The 22682-nt window shown below is 38.7% G+C and overlaps 1 protein-coding gene across 5 annotated transcripts in view; it reads right to left on the reverse strand.

Moving 5' to 3' along the window:
- Rubicon (run domain Beclin-1-interacting and cysteine-rich domain-containing protein rubicon) overlaps positions 1 to 22682 on the reverse strand; it is a 114712-nt gene that overhangs the window by 42301 nt on the left and 49729 nt on the right. For all 5 annotated transcript variants that reach the window (XR_010953097.1, XM_067784405.1, XM_067784402.1 and 2 more), the window contains exons 2-3: positions 6482 to 7063; positions 5826 to 6419 (exon numbers count right to left, since the gene is read on the reverse strand). Coding sequence is in view for 4 of the 5 variants with exons in the window: in XM_067784405.1 (XP_067640506.1) it covers positions 5826 to 6419; positions 6482 to 7063 (1176 nt within the window). In the remaining variant the exon portion in view is untranslated. The remainder of the gene's footprint in view (positions 1 to 5825; positions 6420 to 6481; positions 7064 to 22682) is intronic.

The raw sequence follows: 22682 nt of genomic DNA on the forward strand, positions 1-22682 counted from the left end.
CCCGGGCGGATCTCAAAAACCATCCAGAAAATATCCAGGAAGGGTCCCTAAATTATCCCGACTAACTCCAGAAAAAGTTCCGAAATGGCTCCGACGGGATCCACGATGGATCGCGAAAACCATACAGAAATGATTCCGGAAGGATTCCAAAATGATCCCGAAATAGTCCGGAATTGACCCAGATGGGATCCCGCACAGATCCAGAAATGATCCCGGAAGGGTGCAAAAACTATCCCGGAAAAGTAACAAAAAATCCCGAAATGGCGTCCCGGACGGATCCAGAAATGATCTCGGAAGGGTCCCCAAATGATCCCAAAATGGTCCCGAAATGACCCTGATGGATCCGGCAAACCATCAAGAAATTATGCCGAAAGGGTCCCAAAATGATCCCGAAATAATACAGAAAAAGTCACGAAACGACCCCCAGAGGATCCCCAAATGATCCCGTATTAGCCCCGAAATAACCCCGACGGGATCCCGGACAAATCCCGAAAACCATCCAGAAATGATGCCGGAAGGAATCCCAAATTATTCCGTAAAAGTCCCGCATTGATTCCGACGGGATCCCGAACGGATACCGAAAATCATTCAGAAGTGATGCCGGAAAGGTCCTCAAATGATCACCTAATAGTCCCGAAATGACCCTTAAGGGGTCATGGACGGATCCCATAAACCATCCAGAAATGATCCCGATATAGTCCCGAAGAAGTCCCGAAATGACCCTGACGGGATCTCGAACGCACCCCTAAATGACCCTGACGGGATCCCGGACAGATCCAGAAATGATCTTGGGAGGGACCCCAAATGATCCCGAAAAAGTCCCGCAATGATTCCGAGGGGATCCTGATCGGATACCGAAAACCATCCAGAAGTGATGCCGGAAAGGTCCTCAAATGATAACCTAATACCAAAATGACCCTGACGGCATCCCGGACTGATCCCAAAATCCATCCAGAAATGATCTTGGGAGGGTCCCAAAATTATCCCGAAATAGTCTGGGAAAAGTCCAGAAATTACCCTGACGGATCCCGGACGAATCCTGAAAACCAATCTTAAATGATGCCGAAAAAGTCCCGAAATGACCCTGATGGGACCCGGAAAGGATCCCGAAAACTAACCAGAAATGATGCCGGAAAGGTCCTCAAATGATCTCCCAATAGTTCCCAAAAGACCCTGACGGGATCCCGAACGGATCCCGACAACTATCCAGAAATGATACCGAAAGGGCCCGCAAATGATCCCGTATTAGTCGAGAAAAAGTCCCGAAATGACCCCGACGGGATGCCGGACGAATCCCAAAAACCATCCAGAAATGATGTCGGAAGGGACCCCAATGATCCCGAAAAAGTCCCGCAATTATTCCGACGGGAATCTGAACGGATACCGAAAACCATTCAGAAGTGATGCCGGAACGGTCCTCAAATGCTCACCTAATAGTCCCAAAATGACCCTGAGGGCATCCCGGACAAATCCCGAAATCCATCCAGAAATGATCTTGGGAAGGTCCCAAAATGATCCCGAAATAGTCTCGGAAAACTCCAGAAATTACCCTGACGGGTTTCCGGACGAATCCTGAAAGCCATCCTTAAATGATCCCGAAAAATCCCCGAAATGACCCTGACGGGATCCCGAAAGGATTCCAAAAACTATCCAGAAATGATGCCGGAAAGGTCCTCAAATGATCCCCTAATAGTTCCATTTCGGAACGGATCCCGACAACTATCCAGAAATTATGCCGAAAGGGTCCGCAAATGATCCCGTATTAGTCGAGAAAAGGTCCCGAACGAATCCCAAAAACCATCCAGAAATGATGCCGGTAGGTATCCCAAATGATCCCGAAATAATCCCGAAATGACCTCGTCGGCATCCCGGACGGATACCGAAAATTATCCAGAAATGATGCCGGAAAGGTCCACAAATGATCCCCTAATAGTCCCGAAATTACCCTGATGGGATCCCGGACGGATCCCGAAAACCATCCAGAAATGATGCCGGAAGAGCCCCCAAATGATCCCGAAAAAGTTCCCAAATGACCCCGACGATATCCCGGACAGATCCCGAAAACCATCCAGAAATGATGCCGGAAGAGCCCCCAAATGATCCCGAAAAAGTCCCCAAATGACCCCGACGAGATCCCGCACTGATCCCGAAAACCATCCAGAAATGATGCCGGAAGAGCCCCAAATGATCCCGAAAAAGTCCCCAAATGACCCCGACATACTCCAGAAAAGGTTCCGAAATGGCTCCGAGGGAATCAACGACGGATCGCGAAAACCATACAGAAATGATTCCGGAAGGATCCCAAAATGATCCCGAAATAGTCCGGAAATGACCCAGATGGGATCCCGCACAGATCCAGAAATGATCCCGGAAGGGTCCAAAAACTATGCCGGAAAAGTAACAAAAAATCCCGAAATGGCTCCTACGGCATCCCGGACGGATCCAGAAATGATCTCGGAAGGGTCCCCAAATGATCCCAAAATGGTCCCGAAATGACCCTGATGGATCCGGCAAACCATCAAGAAATTATGCCGGAAGGGTCCCCAAATGATCCCGAAATAAAACAGAAAAAGTCACGAAACGACCCCTAGAGGATCCCCAAATGATCCCGTATTAGCCCCGAAAAAGTCCCAAAATGACCCTGACGGGATCCCTAAAGGATTCCGAAAACAATACAGAAATGATGCCGGAAAGGTCCTCAAATGATCCCCTAATAGTCCCAAATTACTGTGACGGGATCCCGACAACTATCCAGAAATGATGCCGAAAGGGTCCGCAAATGATCCCGTATTAGTCGAAAAAAAGTCCCGAAAGGACCACGACGGGATCCCGGACGAATCCCAAAAACCATCCAGAAATGATGCCGGTAGGTATCCCAAATGATCCCGAAATAGTCCCGAAATGACCTCGTCGGCATCCCGGACGGATCCCGAAAATTATCCAGAAATGATGCCGGAAAGGTTCCCAAATGATCCCCTAATAGTCCCGAAATTACCCTAATGGGATCCCGGACGGATCCCGAAAACCATCCAGAAATGATGCCGGAAGGGTTCCCAAATGATCCCGTATTAGTCGCGAAAAGTCCCGAAATGACCCCGACGGGATCCCCGACGGATCCCGAAAACCATCCAGAAATGATGCCGGATGAGCCCCAAAATGATCCCGAAAAAGTCCCCAAATGACCCCGACGAGATCCCGGACGGATCCCGAAAACCATCCAGAAATGATGCCGGAAGAGCCCCCAAATGATCCCGAAAAAGTCCCCAAATGACCCCGACGATATCCCGGACGGATCCCGAAAACCATCCAGAAATGATGCCGGAAGAGCCCCCAAATGATCCCGAAAAAGTCCTCATATGACCCCGACGAGATCCCGCACGGATCCCGAAAACCATCCAGAAATGATGCCGGAAGGGTCCCCAAATGATCGCGAAATAGTCCCGAAATGATTCCGGAGTAATCCCGAAAATGTTCCAAAATAACCCCGACGGGATCCCGGACGGATCCCGTAAACTATACAGAAATGATCCCGGAAGGGTCCCAAAATGATCCCGAAATAGTCCCGAAAAAGTCCCGAAATTACCCCGGCGTAATCCCGGACCGATCCCGAAAACCATCCAGAAATGATCCCGGAAGGGTCTCGATATGGCGGCCACCGTGGTGTGAGGGTAGCGTGCTCCGCCTATCACACCGTATGCCCTGGGCTCAACTCCCGGGCAAAGCAACATCAAAATTTTAGAAATAAGATTTTTCAATTAGAAGAAAATTTTTCTAAGCGGGGTCGCCCCCCGGCAGTGTCTGGCAAGCGCTCCGATTGTATTTCTGCCATGAAAAGCTCTCAGTGAAAACTCATCTGCCTTGCAGATGCCGTTCGGAGTCGGCATAAAAACATGTAGGTCCCGTCCGGCCAATTTGTAGGGAAAAATCAAGAGGAGCACGACGCAAATTGGAAGAGAAGCTCGGCCTTAGATCTCTTCGGAGGTTATCGCGCCTTACATTTATTTATTTTTTTATTTAATTATAAAACCATGTTAATAAGGCAGCAGGCGCATTGGAGCGAATAAAAAGTTAGATAGAAACATACAGGTAAAGCTAGTAAAAGCGTGCTAATAAAAACAATTGATGGAGGGCGGATGGCGGGAGTAGAGGAGAGGACTACTGATCGTTCCTCCAAAATTGTCTAGATCTCGTTCTGTATGTACCAGATACCAAAAACTATTGATTTAGGAGAAAATTTAGATTGAGTTATAACAATTTATGGATTTTACACCAGAGGGGGGGGGGGGGGGGGTGATAAAGGGGGGCGGGCGGAGGGTGTCACTGCTTACTTTGTAAGCCCTCGACTTATTTGACCCCTTGAGTCTGTGATATTGGTGAAGGCCAGTATACGTAAAGTTATGTGTAAAAATTATGAAAAATAATTTTTTCCCCAACCCCTCTTTCCATGTTCGAAAAAAATTTCGCTGGTAGAGTACTGTCTGTGTCCCAAATTTCATCAAAATCCGTGTAGCCATTCTGGCGTGATTCAGTCGCAAAGACGAAAAAATATAATAATTAAATTATAACTGTTCCTAGGGGGCGGGGACCACGCCCCTTTTGAAAAATATATAGCTAGTAGATCCTTCTAGACTATTGGCTATATGTGTGCAAAATTTCATCCAAATCGGTCCAGCCGTTCTTGCGTTATTGAGTCACAAAGACAAACGTCTGGACAAACATCCAAACATCCAAACATCCAAACATCCAAACATCTTCACATCCAAACTTTGCCATTTATAATATATATTAGATTAGATATTAGATTAGATTAGATATTAGATTAGATTTCGGTGGCATGCGCCTTGAAGGTCAGAGTAGATAGTATCGAACGTTCGAACGATCGTGTGAACACAAGCACTATAAGAATCGCAAATGGACTATGGTCAGCCATATCATCGTGTGAGACATCGAGGCAAACCTGGCCCTCATATGACAAGGGGCGCACAGAGGCGCTTCTGATTTTAAACAAACAGCTATATCGTCCCTGATAAAGGTTCTAACAGGGCATTGCTTAATAGGCACGCATGGTGCTAGAATGGGGGTAACGACCTTCGACTATTGTCGCAGCTGCAGATGTACAGAAGAGGAAGAGAGCGTCCAGCACCTTCTCTGTCACTGTCCAGCGCTTAGTAGGCGTAGGATGGCTATCCTTGGTAAACCTTTTCTACATGACCTCGCTGAGGTCTCTTGCTATGAAGTAAAGGCTCTGGCAAAATTTATAATTTCCACGAGGTGGTTTGACCCGCTTTAGGCAGAGTAGGGGTCCTCCTTTGAGACCGTATAGGGTATTACAATGGGCCCATTGGTGGCCTAAGTAGTGAGCTGTTACCATAGTGTTCAGCTCAGCCCTTGCAACCTAACCTAACCCCTAAGATCTTTGGGTGACTGACAGTCGGTAGTGTGACACCATCGACGTGAACGTCCAATATTTGCAACATCTGTTCCTTCCACGTCGTAAACAGAGTGAACGTGGATTGTCGGTGATAATGCCAGGTTGCGCGAGGTGAAGAAACTAGAAAGATCGGGGAGATAGCTGTTTATTTTAGAAACTAATTAATCAATTGAAGGGCCAGGTTCAGTTGGCATTATCGCGCAGTCGTTAGCATAGGAAATGATTGTAACTCCTTCTGGTGGGCGAGTTTCCTCATTCACCCTTCCTCTCCTTCTCTATCAGTCCTTGTCTTTGTCCTATCGTTCTTCCTGTACTACTCCTTCTCCCTTTTTTTATCTTATTATACCCCTTCCCCAGAAATAATATATTGCCTTATATTAAAATCGCAACATACAACTTTTTGCGTCTCCAACTTTTCCGGTATATTACAAGGTGACGTTGTAGGCATTTCCTGTTGTAAAACGCTTTGTTCGGATCGATTGCTATCATATGTTTGATCAGTCCATATTTTAATATCATCACAGTTAATTAATTTGATGGGACACGCTGCTGTGTCGCTACTAAAAGACGCGATTGATGATGTACTTGCTGCAGATGGATTTACGGTGGCGATGTCACTTAAATCTGAAGCCGTTGCTTGTAGTAATGGCAAATCAGCAAAATCACTTCCAGAAAATGAGCCTGTTGTAGTTGTTGTACTGGTGTTAGTATTTGAATTGCTATAACACGTACTAAATTCATTCGAGGAGTTATTGGCAACAAAGGGTATCGAAGTAGGACTCGTGTGCTTATATTTTATTATATCTGCAGGATTATTTACAATCGATTTACTTAGCATGGTTTTGGATCGTCTTCTAGTCTTTGAATCCCAAACAAATTCAAATGGTACACTAGGTTTATGCTGTAATATCGGTAGACTTTTGGTTTTACGAAACGTCGTAAAAATAGGAACCCCAAGTTCGGCATTTGAGCTTTTTTGTACGACAGTCTGTGAGTGTAAAGTGGATTATTCAAAAAATGTTGGTCAAATTAGCTTAAAGCTTCTATTACCTGATTATTTACTAGACTGTCACTTTCGAATTCAGCTATTTTCGAATTCTTCGCTGGTGAAATAGAAAATAATGGATGAGAAGTGCTTCGTCTATGTTTAATATGCGTTGAAAGATAATTAGCTGTTAAAGCGCCGGCTGTCGTAGGACTATACAAATTTGACTCAATTTGACTTAATAGACTAAACTGATTTAATTCAATAGCTGACAAACAAATAAGAAGCGCTGTTGAGTATTGTTCCTTTTGTAGATATGCGTATTCCTTGTAATAGATATTTAGAAGTTCCTTTTCCGCCACCAACAATTGTAAGCAGGCACTTAAACAATTAGCTTTTAGATTTCGCGCTACCCAGGAGTGTAGGAAGTATTCAATGGCATGTTCTATATTGCCACCAACAAGTGGAGGTGTTGTTTCATGTGATGATTGTCTAATACTTTGCGGCGACACCGACATTTGTGTTGAGATATTAGAAGCAATGGAATTGCGAATTTGTGCTGATCTACAAACCCAATCAAACTCATCCACCATCTTTTTGAAACCATCAGTACTGTTTAATGATAGGTTTTCTTCAGAGGAATGTGCCTAAAAATAGCAAAACAAGTTTTTAGATTTAATAGAGTACATAGCTGATTTTATTCCAAATGATGTTGATGATGAAATTTCTTCATTCTACGAGGACAATGGTTCTTGCACATGTTAAACACCGTATGCTAATTTCTAAACCACAATTCTTCGTTACTTCGATCCGTCTTTGGAACTCCCTTCCAGCCAGAATAAGACAAATAAGTAATGCACTGTAAAGTTGGAACAGGGGGGCATTGGAAACACGTCCTTTTCAACCTCCCATTACATGTTCAGCTGTGCGGATCGGAATCTTCTTGCTTTCCCACAGCGTCATAAATCAAAATATATGTTCAAAATTTTGTTGCCTTATGCTGGGAGCACTGGAGGATTGGAAACGCGTCCTTTTCAACCTCCCTTAAAAGAGTGACTCCCAGACTCGTCCATTTGTCATGCTGATAAATATGCTGATCGGAATCACATGGCATTCCGACAGCATATTCAATAGAACTAAGTAATTTTAATTAATGAATTGTATTTAGTAATTTAAGTTTTAGGCCTAAACTGCCGTAATAATAAATAAATTCAATTAAATTTCAAAAAAGAATTAATCTTGTTTTATAACTGACTCACCTCTCCTTCTTCAACTGACTCTCTTTACTGATCTTCTATCCGTTTTTCTTGCCACCTCCTATTTTCTCTAAGGATAGAATCTAATAATTATTACTGTACTACCATTGCAAGTCTCCTTTATTCTTATTTCTTTTCTGCGTCCCTAGGCTAAGCTCTATAAATTTATAATGTAACCATTGTGTCTTAGTTCACAAATTATCTATTGTTTATCTATGTTATTGAAATATTTTTGAATTTTCGCTTTTGTTCTCTGTCACTGATCTGACTAGCCCTATAAAATAGTTTTGCCAAATTGTTGTGCTAGGAAAAATTTAATACAATACAAATACAAATACTATAATTGGATAATTAAAATTCAACTTTTAGCTCCTAGGGTGTTGATACCCAATATATGGACCCTGGTATCTATCGTATGTGTTTATACCATATAGATACTAAGCTTTCCGTTAAAGAAAAGTTTCGCTTAGCCGAGTGGAATATAATTAATTATGGTCTAAAAATAAGCTGTGCCAAATTTCATTCGAATTGGATAACTCTTAGAAGTGCCACCTTGCATTTGAAAATTTTTAAAGCCACCTGCATTCATGGTGCAGCAGTTTATATAAATTAATTGATTTAATTTATTTATTATTACGGCTGTTTAGGCCTAAAACTTAAACTACTAAGTACAATTCATTATTATAATCTCTTATTTCTATTGAATATGCTGTTGGAATGCCATGTGATTCCGATCAGCATATTTACCAGCGTGACAAACGGACGAGTCTGGGAGCCACTCATTTAAGGGAGGTTGGAAAGGAAGCGTTTCCAATCCTCCAGTGCTCCCAGATTAAGGAATTGGAATGTATTAGTCTCCGATCAACACAGCTAAACATGTCTTTGGATGTTGGAAATTGAAAATAGCGTGTATCCAATCACACCTCAACTTCGTTTAGTAAGGTCGCTGTCCGAATGCATGAAGATTCCGATCAGCACAGCGCAACATATAATGGGAGGTTGAAAAGGACGTGTTTCCAATCCCCCTGCTCCAACTTTTGTTTGGCCTTATTTTCATTATTTTCGTTACACATCATATAATTTTGTTGTTATCTTAATGCTGTCGGAATGCGAGTGATTCCGATCAGCAACAGTAAATATCGGCTGAAAATACCGAATTCCAGAGAAATTAGTTATTGGAACTGTCTGGAGTTACAGGTGGCGACCAATTTTCTTTTCCTTAGGGACGGATGCATTTTATTTTGGTGCTTCCGATATTACCATTGCCTTTTCGCGCTCCAGTATCGAATATATCATGTAAAAAAATAAAAGGAGAAAATTTTTATCTTATTGGAAGGGTTTTACAATGCTCCAATAAACTTTTTTTTTTATTGAAGTTATTACTATTTTTTAATCACATAAAACAGAAAAAGTTCACTGAAATATTACAGGCCATTATAAAATATATTTTGCTTGTCCACTACTGTTTTGAAAAGAGGTAATCTAAAATTATTGTTTTCTCTGATTACGTATGAATGTGCCTCATTTAAATATATAAGCTTTTCGCTGAGGTAACCGTTAAATTGATAGAAGGTGCAGAAAAATCGAGCATTTTCCTGAAACTCAATACAATATACATGGATATATTTACATATGTATATGAAATTCTTAATTTCGATAAAATTCTAGACCCAGCCAGCATTTTTTGAAAATTTTGATCAAAAAATATTTAAATATTATACCCCAAGATGATTAAAAACGTTTAAATTTAAAAGCAATTTCTGTTCGAAAATTAATGTATCGTCGGGAGAAATATGTACCCTAAATGTGATTATTCTTGAATAATAATTTTAGAGTAATATTTGACTGTTTTCCACGGTCATTTTCTAATCATATTCGTGAACATATTTCAATCGTTTTGGTTGAGATTTTTGAATCATTGCGATTATCATGCATTTATTCTTCATATCTCATCCAAAATAAGATACTAAAAGAAAGAAAGCGTGCAGAAGTGAGCTATTCGAATCACAGGTAACTCCCAAACAAACTTGACGGATATACCTACAGCTCCGACTACAACATCCAACATCAGCTATTATCGTCTAGATCTTAAAATACGGATACGGGACGTTGAAGCCGTATCCAGGTATGTGAAGATAGTTTCACTTACCTGGGGTTCAAATAGCTTTCAATACCTTTGTATTGTCCAATCATTATGTATTTTCTGGGAAGCCGAAGGTGGAGAAATGGTTGGGGAAATCTTCGGTCACGAGCAGCATTACATTATTTTTTGTCTTGTAGAATATCTTTTTTTATAAATAACTAGCGGGACCCGGTGTGCTTCGCTACACCAATAGAGATATTGGAAAAAGAATAAAATATCATAGAATTTTTTAATCTTTATTTCAATTCTTAATCCAAAACATTTGGATACACTACATTTTTCGTTTTTCCATCTGGGATATAAATAAACAAACAATTTGGAATGCCTACTCTGGAACAGGCAACGTATAGCTGTCCATGCGAAAAGCACGGTTCCTCCAAATTCAATCCGCATACTCGAAGCGTTTGTTCTTGCGCCTTGTTGACTGACATAGTAAATGACAGGCTCACTGGAAATTGCAAAAGCTTGAATTCAAATGGCATGTCTGTTGGTATCAGTGGGATTCGCGGTATAAGCACAATGTCACCTTTCGCCTTGCCGGTCAGTATTGTTGCTTCAATTAAATTCGTCATCAACTTTTTTACATTCAGTCTTGTTCCATTACACAGTTTTGGTGCATTTAAATTCCGTAATAAAATAACTGATGAGCCGACCTTCAAATTTAAACAATGCGGTGGCATACCAGACGGTTCCAATGAATTCAAAAATTCAACTGGATAATTCACTGCGTCATCTTGATTAATTACGCTATCCACTGACTTGTATGTTGTCACCACACCTGGCAATTTTTTCAGAATGTGATGGTTGATTTCCTTGAAATGTATTGCGCGTTCTCTCAACCAATCGTGATTCATGTAATTTTGAATAATATTTGGAAACACTCGTTCAATTAATTCTTCTTTTGATTGGATAATTGTACAAAAATTGTTTGGCAATGTTATCAAACCATTTGTTTTGTCGATTAAAATTTTGCCATTTCCGATCTCTAACAATTGCTTCGAGAACTGCTCTGCAGACTGATCATTGTGCAACTGAACACGCATGTTTATGTGTAATGTTAATTTTTTCACGTATCGCCACAAAAGGGAAGACTTCAAACATGCATTGATCTCATCTGCCGGTGTTGATCGTAGAATAACGGGCAATGTTTGTCGAAAGTCACCTGACAATAAAATTAAAGCACTACCAAAAAGCCTTCGGTTACCACGTAAATCTTGCATCGTTCGATTTAATGCTTCCAATGATTTTTTGTTTGCCATTGTACACTCATCGCATAGAATAACCGCTGCTTGTTGCAAAACTTTTGCCATCGCTGAATTTTTGGATATGTTACAGGTTGGAGTTTCAACCACCTGTATATTCAATGGCAATTTTAAAGCTGAATGAGCTGTTCGTCCTCCATCCAATAAAGTTGCAGCAATTCCAGAAGAAGCGAGTGCCAAAGTAATTTTCTGTTGCGATCGAATAGTTGCTAAAATCAATGAAATCACAAATGTTTTTCCGGTGCCGCCAGGTGCATCCAAAAAATACAATCCACCAGTGTTATCAGAAACAGGTTGCATGATTTTGTCATATATATCCTTTTGTTTATTGTTCAATTTGGTGATGTTGGATTGAACAAATGTACGTAAATCGTCGCAATCGATTTGTTGTTCACGCTGCAACTCTCGATCAAATAAATCATGCAATGGACGATTTGGTGAAATCAAGGCTAACTGCCCCAATGCTTTATTGGCAATCGCAAGTCACATATCTTCAATTATTATCAAAGCTTCATTATACATTTCCAATATAATCAGCAGATCAGGATCCATTGCTCTACGACGCATGCGAATTAAAATATCTTCAGTCATATAATCTTTATATTTTCTCCACAATTCAATTGTATTCGATGGCATGCATGTTGATATTATAATCGAAAATAGCATTCGTATTTGCTGTGGATGAGATGAAATCGTTGCATCATGAAGTGTTGCGTACCAATGAGTGCCATCTTCTTCAAATGCAAGAGCTGACATGCTTCGCGATGTCTGACAAAAATGACCGTGAACCGTTCTTAAATCCTGAAATGATTTTGGTCCTCGAACGTTTACCAACAACATTCGCAAATAGAAACATTCAGCATTGTTGGGATGTTTCGTATACATCCTGCCCAAAGCATCTGTTTGGAAAATACCTGGATGACCATCAACTGGTGTTCCTTGTTTACGCCGTTGAAATTTTTTCGATGATGCATTCCAGGTGTAATATTGCGGTATATCAACATATATCAAATTTCTGGCAAATATGTCGATTTCACACAATTGAAAAAAAGCAGTTAAAGTAGTTGCTGGTGGTTGTGCTGCTCTCTGCTGTACATTCTCAGTAGTGAAATAAACTCGTTGACCATTCTCCAGATGAACTGCCAAATGGACAACAACAGGATGTCTTTCGTGCAAAGGAAACGAAAAGATACGCCAAACTGCTTCCTTCCGCCCCATTTGATATTGAGAGATTTCATCATTTCTATTTTCACCATCTACTCTAAAAACAGCCATATCACTTCTTTTATTCACATACAAATGTACTTGATAGACTTTACTGAGTTAATTCTTAATTTCACAAATAAATCCATCAGTTCCACATCGTTTCACATCGGATTACGCGTAAAAGTGATGAAAAGATCTGGTCGGCCGTATTTTCGACATATGACATAGCATCTTGTGCATATTCGTGCATGTGGCGTGGACTACCAATATAAGAAGCTGGTAATATCGTCAGACGTCCGATATCATTCACATTTGCATCATTCGCTATTGCATCTTGCAAATTTTCTGTACTCTTCAGATCGCAATTTTGCTTGATTGAATCGGATGAAATTGAGACGTTCAGTTTCAATTTCTGCATACATGTCTACAATGTATTGGTGAAAAAGTTTACCACATCTAAGAATGTAATTTTGTTCTTGTGCACGAATAATCAATCGATAAGAATAATAATTCATTGCACTAACTTTCTTTTGAACATCTCGACCTGTAAAAAATATGTCCATTCGATTTAAAATTTTAGTTTTTATTTAATATCTGATTAATATAATTAGTATATTATTTACCGGTTCTTGGATCTATCATTGGTATATTAATGTGATAACCATCATCACCTTTCCAATGTAGAATTGGATATTGTAATGCGTGGTAACTGCGATGAAGCTCCGAAACACGCTGTAATTGTTCATTTCTACGATGAAGTACAATATCGGGGGATTGAAACTTATCGTCAACAATTACAATTGCCACTTCAGCAATCGTCGGTACATGAAATCTTCTGACATGCTCACCAAACGGCGTTTTATCCGCTCTGATTATAAGATGGCATACGATCGAGAGCGGTTTTGAACAATTTCACCAATTCATTGTTCTGATGAAAAAATCTTTGGAGATTGCAAATAATCGCTCGTTTCGTATGTGAGCCAATTGTGCAACGTTCATCCAACTCACGATTTTCATCTCCGATAAAATATATTTGCAAAGATTGATGATTAGCGTCAGGAAATGGTAACAATGCACCCGCTCGATGATAAATCTGACCTTGAATCTGTAATATGTATGCAATGTAATTTTATGTTGGATCAGAATCCTTAAAAACATTGTAGAAACTGTTACTTAGATCTACAGAACAATTAGATATTCCACATGAAGTAATCACCTTAAATGTCGGCATAAAATTGTATCTTATAATTTTTGTAGCACCAAAAGAAGTCATTTGAAATGATGAATTGTATTCTTGTATGTCAATGGTTCCCAACCGGTGGTCCGCGGACAAAATATGGTCCGCGAATGATTTGAAATTTAACGGTTGGTAAACAAAAACTATCCACATATGGCATGGCAAAATAACGGCTGCTCCACATACATATATTTATTTTCCATGTATTTTGTTTCTGTAATTTGAGCCTTATGCCAAATCGTATTACCACAAAAGTTATTACGCCAAATTTCGGTGCTGTAGGACCCCCCTCCATAAAATAAGAACACATAAGTGAAATCGGAATAGCGATTGTGATTTTCTTAAAAAGTAACAGCTATTGAAGGTAGCAGTCACTGATACTGAAAAAACAGTGCGTCGCTCATAACTAACCCAGTCATTTGTTATATTTGAGTTTCTGTAATAGCATTTAGTATTACTTTACTGTGTGAGGAAGGGAATTGATCATTACTGATCGTTGTTCTTAACTTTATTTTTTGAATTTGTCCGTACAGGTAAGTAGACATTTTAATTAAATTATTTTCGTTGGTCTAAAAAACTTCCGATTTCTGGAATACCATGTACATTTTAAAAGCGTATATTTCTGTTTAAATCAGCTCACGATTATGTGTAAATGGTGTTGAATCAGTGCATATCAAATTGCTGTTGTGATTTGTATATGATTTGATATGATATCGTAATTTTAATGAAACATCAATATAGGTATATGCATATGCACATGTGAAGTAACATGGTTAAATTACAAGAGTTACGTTCCATTGAGACTTGAGCGAGATACGGATAGAAATTTAACATGCAAATGCAACAACAACGTTGTGATCCTGATATTTATCTGGTTCAATTTCTGATCCGTATAGCTGTTCTGTTCGTTTCGTTTTCTGTAGTAGATTTTTTGACAGCTAACCACTTTTGAGTTGGTAGCACTCATGACTCAACTATATGGTTGGTTCATCTCTACAGCAACAACATACATTTGTTCACATTGCCAAAATCAGAGTGTTGCTGTTAGACGAATGGAATGGAATGAAATGATAAAACTTAGCAGTATTTGTATGTAGTAAGAAAATGTTGTAAATTCGTTGGTTTCATTTTAAGTTTGCCATCTCCTTCTGACAATCTCTACTACAGTGAAATGAAATGAAAAAAATAAAATCAGCTGGTGAGATGAGCCAACCATATAGTTGAGCCATTGTAGCACTGAACTAAATATGTGTACATTTGTGTATACATAAAAGAATTCGCCATATTTAAAAGCAAAAACACTGAAAGAGTAAACAACTTGAAGATGATGTAAGGAAAATAAATAGTTTGCTTACGTGCGAAACTATTTAAATGTTAATAATTCTATCAGTATCTTAAAATTTTGTGTACGTTTCTTCTTATTTTCAACAAAACAGATGTTTTATATTAGTGCTGCCAGTTCTCATAAAGTTGATCCAGATCGTTCCAATGAGATTTGAGCCACAGCCAGAGCTCGATAAACCAATGGAACGGCCCTAAGGTTACCTATTCCATGCAAGGAAGAACAGCTGATGTTCCTTGTAAGAACACTATCGGTTAGATAACTAGAGGTCACGATTTAAATGTTTATGAACTTCTAAAAGTCGAATTGATAATTCTAGTGCGAAGATATAAATAAACAAACAATTTGGAATGCCTACTCTGGAACAGGCAACGTATAGCTGTCCATGCGAAAAGCACGGTTCCTCCAAATTCAATCCGCATACTCGAAGCGTTTGTTCTTGCGCCTTGTTGACTGACATAGTAAATGACAGGCTCACTGGAAATTGCAAAAGCTTGAATTCAAATGGCATGTCTGTTGGTATCAGTGGGATTCGCGGTATAAGCACAATGTCACCTTTCGCCTTGCCGGTCAGTATTGTTGCTTCAATTAAATTCGTCATCAACTTTTTTACATTCAGTCTTGTTCCATTACACAGTTTTGGTGCATTTAAATTCCGTAATAAAATAACTGATGAGCCGACCTTCAAATTTAAACAATGCGGTGGCATACCAGACGGTTCCAATGAATTCAAAAATTCAACTGGATAATTCACTGCGTCATCTTGATTAATTACGCTATCCACTGACTTGTATGTTGTCACCACACCTGGCAATTTTTTCAGAATGTAATGGTTGATTTCCTTGAAATGTATTGCGCGTTCTCTCAACCAATCGTGATTCATGTAATTTTGAATAATATTTGGAAACACTCGTTCAATTAATTCTTCTTTTGATTGGATAATTGTACAAAAATTGTTTGGCAATGTTATCAAACCATTTGTTTTGTCGATTGAAATTTTGCCATTTCCGATCTCTAACAATTGCTTCGAGAACTGCTCTGCAGACTGATCATTGTGCAACTGAACACGCATGTTTATGTGTAATGTTAATTTTTTCACGTATCGCCACAAAAGGGAAGACTTCAAACATGCATTGATCTCATCTGCCGGTGTTGATCGTAGAATAACGGGCAATGTTTGTCGAAAGTCACCTGACAATAAAATTAAAGCACTACCAAAAAGCCTTCGGTTACCACGTAAATCTTGCATCGTTCGATTTAATGCTTCCAATGATTTTTTGTTTGCCATTGTACACTCATCGCATAGAATAACCGCTGCTTGTTGCAAAACTTTTGCCATCGCTGAATTTTTGGATATGTTACAGGTTGGAGTTTCAACCACCTGTATATTCAATGGCAATTTTAAAGCTGAATGAGCTGTTCGTCCTCCATCCAATAAAGTTGCAGCAATTCCAGAAGAAGCGAGTGCCAAAGTAATTTTCTGTTGCGATCGAATAGTTGCTAAAATCAATGAAATCACAAATGTTTTTCCGGTGCCGCCAGGTGCATCCAAAAAATACAATCCACCAGTGTTATCAGAAACAGGTTGCATGATTTTGTCATATATATCCTTTTGTTTATTGTTCAATTTGGTGATGTTGGATTGAACAAATGTACGTAAATCGTCACAATCGATTTGTTGTTCACGCTGCAACTCTCGATCAAATAAATCATGCAATGGACGATTTGGTGAAATCAAGGCTAACTGCTCCAATGCTTTATTGGCAATCGCAAGTCACATATCTTCAATTATTATCAAAGCTTCATTATACATTTCCAATATAATCAGCAGATCAGGATCCATTGCTCTACGACGCATGCGAATTAAAATATCTTCAGTCATATAATCTTTATATTTTCTCCACAATTCAATTGTATTCGATGGCATGCATGTTGATATTATAATCGAAAATAGCATTCGTATTTGCTGTGGATGAGATGAAATCGTTGCATCATGAAGTGTTGCGTACCAATGAGTGCCATCTTCTTCAAATGCAAGAGCTGACATGCTTCGCGATGTCTGACAAAAATGACCGTGAACCGTTCTTAAATCCTGAAATGATTTTGGTCCTCGAACGTTTACCAACAACATTCGCAAATAGAAACATTCAGCATTGTTGGGATGTTTCGTATACATCCTGCCCAAAGCATCTGTTTGGAAAATACCTGGATGACCATCAACTGGTGTTCCTTGTTTACGCCGTTGAAATTTTTTCGATGATGCATTCCAGGTGTAATATTGCGGTATATCAACATATATCAAATTTCTGGCAAATATGTCGATTTCACACAATTGAAAAAAAGCAGTTAAAGTAGTTGCTGGTGGTTGTGCTGCTCTCTGCTGTACATTCTCAGTAGTGAAATAAACTCGTTGACCATTCTCCAGATGAACTGCCAAATGGACAACAACAGGATGTCTTTCGTGCAAAGGAAACGAAAAGATACGCCAAACTGCTTCCTTCCGCCCCATTTGATATTGAGAGATTTCATCATTTCTATTTTCACCATCTACTCTAAAAACAGCCATATCACTTCTTTTATTCACATACAAATGTACTTGATAGACTTTACTGAGTTAATTCTTAATTTCACAAATAAATCCATCAGTTCCACATCGTTTCACATCGGATTACGCGTAAAAGTGATGAAAAGATCTGGTCGGCCGTATTTTCGACATATGACATAGCATCTTGTGCATATTCGTGCATGTGGCGTGGACTACCAATATAAGAAGCTGGTAATATCGTCAGACGTCCGATATCATTCACATTTGCATCATTCGCTATTGCATCTTGCAAATTTTCTGTACTCTTCAGATCGCAATTTTGCTTGATTGAATCGGATGAAATTGAGACGTTCAGTTTCAATTTCTGCATACATGTCTACAATGTATTGGTGAAAAAGTTTACCACATCTAAGAATGTAATTTTGTTCTTGTGCACGAATAATCAATCGATAAGAATAATAATTCATTGCACTAACTTTCTTTTGAACATCTCGACCTGTAAAAAATATGTCCATTCGATTTAAAATTTTAGTTTTTATTTAATATCTGATTAATATAATTAGTATATTATTTACCGGTTCTTGGATCTATCATTGGTATATTAATGTGATAACCATCATCACCTTTCCAATGTAGAATTGGATATTGTAATGCGTGGTAACTGCGATGAAGCTCCGAAACACGCTGTAATTGTTCATTTCTACGATGAAGTACAATATCGGGGGATTGAAACTTATCGTCAACAATTACAATTGCCACTTCAGCAATCGTCGGTACATGAAATCTTCTGACATGTTCACCAAACGGCGTTTTATCCGCTCTGATTATAAGATGGCATACGATCGAGAGCGGTTTTGAACAATTTCACCAATTCATTGTTCTGATGAAAAAATCTTTGGAAATTGCAAATAATCGCTCGTTTCGTATGTGAGCCAATTGTGCAACGTTCATCCAACTCACGATTTTCATCTCCGATAAAATATATTTGCAAAGATTGATGATTAGCGTCAGGAAATGGTAACAATGCACCCGCTCGATGATAAATCTGACCTTGAATCTGTAATATGTATGCAATGTAATTTTATGTTGGATCAGAATCCTTAAAAACATTGTAGAAACTGTTACTTAGATCTACAGAACAATTAGATATTCCACATGAAGTAATCACCTTAAATGTCGGCATAAAATTGTATCTTATAATTTTTGTAGCACCAAAAGAAGTCATTTGAAATGATGAATTGTATTCTTGTATGTCAATGGTTCCCAACCGGTGGTCCGCGGACAAAATATGGTCCGCGAATGATTTGAAATTTAACGGTTGGTAAACAAAAACTATCCACATATGGCATGGCAAAATAACGGCTGCTCCACATACATATATTTATTTTCCATGTATTTTGTTTCTGTAATTTGAGCCTTATGCCAAATCGTATTACCACAAAAGTTATTACGCCAAATTTCGGTGCTGTAGGACCCCCCTCCATAAAATAAGAACACATAAGTGAAATCGGAATAGCGATTGTGATTTTCTTAAAAAGTAACAGCTATTGAAGGTAGCAGTCACTGATACTGAAAAAACAGTGCGTCGCTCATAACTAACCCAGTCATTTGTTATATTTGAGTTTCTGTAATAGCATTTAGTATTACTTTACTGTGTGAGGAAGGGAATTGATCATTACTGATCGTTGTTCTTAACTTTATTTTTTGAATTTGTCCGTACAGGTAAGTAGACATTTTAATTAAATTATTTTCGTTGGTCTAAAAAACTTCGATTTCTGGAATACCATGTACATTTTAAAAGTGTATATTTCTGTTTAAATCAGCTCACGATTATGTGTAAATGGTGTTGAATCAGTGCATATCAAATTGCTGTTGTGATTTGTATATGATTTGATATGATATCGTAATTTTAATGAAACATCAATATAGGTATATGCATATGCACATGTGAAGTAACATGGTTAAATTACAAGAGTTACGTTCCATTGAGACTTGAGCGAGATACGGATAGAAATTTAACATGCAAATGCAACAACAACGTTGTGATCCTGATATTTATCTGGTTCAATTTCTGATCCGTATAGCTGTTCTGTTCGTTTCGTTTTCTGTAGTAGATTTTTTGACAGCTAACCACTTTTGAGTTGGTAGCACTCATGACTCAACTATATGGTTGGTTCATCTCTACAGCAACAACATACATTTGTTCACATTGCCAAAATCAGAGTGTTGCTGTTAGACGAATGGAATGGAATGAAATGATAAAACTTAGCAGTATTTGTATGTAGTAAGAAAATGTTGTAAATTCGTTGGTTTCATTTTAAGTTTGCCATCTCCTTCTGACAATCTCTACTACAGTGAAATGAAATGAAAAAAATAAAATCAGCTGGTGAGATGAGCCAACCATATAGTTGAGCCATTGTAGCACTGAACTAAATATGTGTACATTTGTGTATACATAAAAGAATTCGCCATATTTAAAAGCAAAAACACTGAAAGAGTAAACAACTTGAAGATGATGTAAGGAAAATAAATAGTTTGCTTACGTGCGAAACTATTTAAATGTTAATAATTCTATCAGTATCTTAAAATTTTGTGTACGTTTCTTCTTATTTTCAACAAAACAGATGTTTTATATTAGTGCTGCCAGTTCTCATAAAGTTGATCCAGATCGTTCCAATGAGATTTGAGCCACAGCCAGAGCTCGATAAACCAATGGAACGGCCCTAAGGTTACCTATTCCATGCAAGGAAGAACAGCTGATGTTCCTTGTAAGAACACTATCGGTTAGATAACTAGAGGTCACGATTTAAATGTTTATGAACTTCTAAAAGTCGAATTGATAATTCTAGTGCGAAGATATAAATAAACAAACAATTTGGAATGCCTACTCTGGAACAGGCAACGTATAGCTGTCCATGCGAAAAGCACGGTTCCTCCAAATTCAATCCGCATACTCGAAGCGTTTGTTCTTGCGCCTTGTTGACTGACATAGTAAATGACAGGCTCACTGGAAATTGCAAAAGCTTGAATTCAAATGGCATGTCTGTTGGTATCAGTGGGATTCGCGGTATAAGCACAATGTCACCTTTCGCCTTGCCGGTCAGTATTGTTGCTTCAATTAAATTCGTCATCAACTTTTTTACATTCAGTCTTGTTCCATTACACAGTTTTGGTGCATTTAAATTCCGTAATAAAATAACTGATGAGCCGACCTTCAAATTTAAACAATGCGGTGGCATACCAGACGGTTCCAATGAATTCAAAAATTCAACTGGATAATTCACTGCGTCATCTTGATTAATTACGCTATCCACTGACTTGTATGTTGTCACCACACCTGGCAATTTTTTCAGAATGTAATGGTTGATTTCCTTGAAATGTATTGCGCGTTCTCTCAACCAATCGTGATTCATGTAATTTTGAATAATATTTGGAAACACTCGTTCAATTAATTCTTCTTTTGATTGGATAATTGTACAAAAATTGTTTGGCAATGTTATCAAACCATTTGTTTTGTCGATTGAAATTTTGCCATTTCCGATCTCTAACAATTGCTTCGAGAACTGCTCTGCAGACTGATCATTGTGCAACTGAACACGCATGTTTATGTGTAATGTTAATTTTTTCACGTATCGCCACAAAAGGGAAGACTTCAAACATGCATTGATCTCATCTGCCGGTGTTGATCGTAGAATAACGGGCAATGTTTGTCGAAAGTCACCTGACAATAAAATTAAAGCACTACCAAAAAGCCTTCGGTTACCACGTAAATCTTGCATCGTTCGATTTAATGCTTCCAATGATTTTTTGTTTGCCATTGTACACTCATCGCATAGAATAACCGCTGCTTGTTGCAAAACTTTTGCCATCGCTGAATTTTTGGATATGTTACAGGTTGGAGTTTCAACCACCTGTATATTCAATGGCAATTTTAAAGCTGAATGAGCTGTTCGTCCTCCATCCAATAAAGTTGCAGCAATTCCAGAAGAAGCGAGTGCCAAAGTAATTTTCTGTTGCGATCGAATAGTTGCTAAAATCAATGAAATCACAAATGTTTTTCCGGTGCCGCCAGGTGCATCCAAAAAATACAATCCACCAGTGTTATCAGAAACAGGTTGCATGATTTTGTCATATATATCCTTTTGTTTATTGTTCAATTTGGTGATGTTGGATTGAACAAATGTACGTAAATCGTCACAATCCATTTGTTGTTCACGCTGCAACTCTCGATCAAATAAATCATGCAATGGACGATTTGGTGAAATCAAGGCTAACTGCCCCAATGCTTTATTGGCAATCGCAAGTCACATATCTTCAATTATTATCAAAGCTTCATTATACATTTCCAATATAATCAGCAGATCAGGATCCATTGCTCTACGACGCATGCGAATTAAAATATCTTCAGTCATATAATCTTTATATTTTCTCCACAATTCAATTGTATTCGATGGCATGCATGTTGATATTATAATCGAAAATAGCATTCGTATTTGCTGTGGATGAGATGAAATCGTTGCATCATGAAGTGTTGCGTACCAATGAGTGCCATCTTCTTCAAATGCAAGAGCTGACATGCTTCGCGATGTCTGACAAAAATGACCGTGAACCGTTCTTAAATCCTGAAATGATTTTGGTCCTCGAACGTTTACCAACAACATTCGCAAATAGAAACATTCAGCATTGTTGGGATGTTTCGTATACATCCTGCCCAAAGCATCTGTTTGGAAAATACCTGGATGACCATCAACTGGTGTTCCTTGTTTACGCCGTTGAAATTTTTTCGATGATGCATTCCAGGTGTAATATTGCGGTATATCAACATATATCAAATTTCTGGCAAATATGTCGATTTCACACAATTGAAAAAAAGCAGTTAAAGTAGTTGCTGGTGGTTGTGCTGCTCTCTGCTGTACATTCTCAGTAGTGAAATAAACTCGTTGACCATTCTCCAGATGAACTGCCAAATGGACAACAACAGGATGTCTTTCGTGCAAAGGAAACGAAAAGATACGCCAAACTGCTTCCTTCCTGCTTATGTATCGCCCCATTTGATATTGAGAGATTTCATCATTTCTATTTTCACCATCTACTCTAAAAACAGCCATATCACTTCTTTTATTCACATCTTTACAAATGTACTTGATAGACTTTACTGAGTTAATTCTTAATTTCACAAATAAATCCATCAGTTCCACATCGTTCCACATCGGATTACGCGTAAAAGTGATGAAAAGATCTGGTCGGCCGTATTTTCGACATATGACATAGCATC

This window comes from Eurosta solidaginis, chromosome 4, assembly GCF_040869045.1.
Source record: "Eurosta solidaginis isolate ZX-2024a chromosome 4, ASM4086904v1, whole genome shotgun sequence".
NCBI lineage: Eukaryota > Metazoa > Arthropoda > Insecta > Diptera > Tephritidae > Eurosta > Eurosta solidaginis.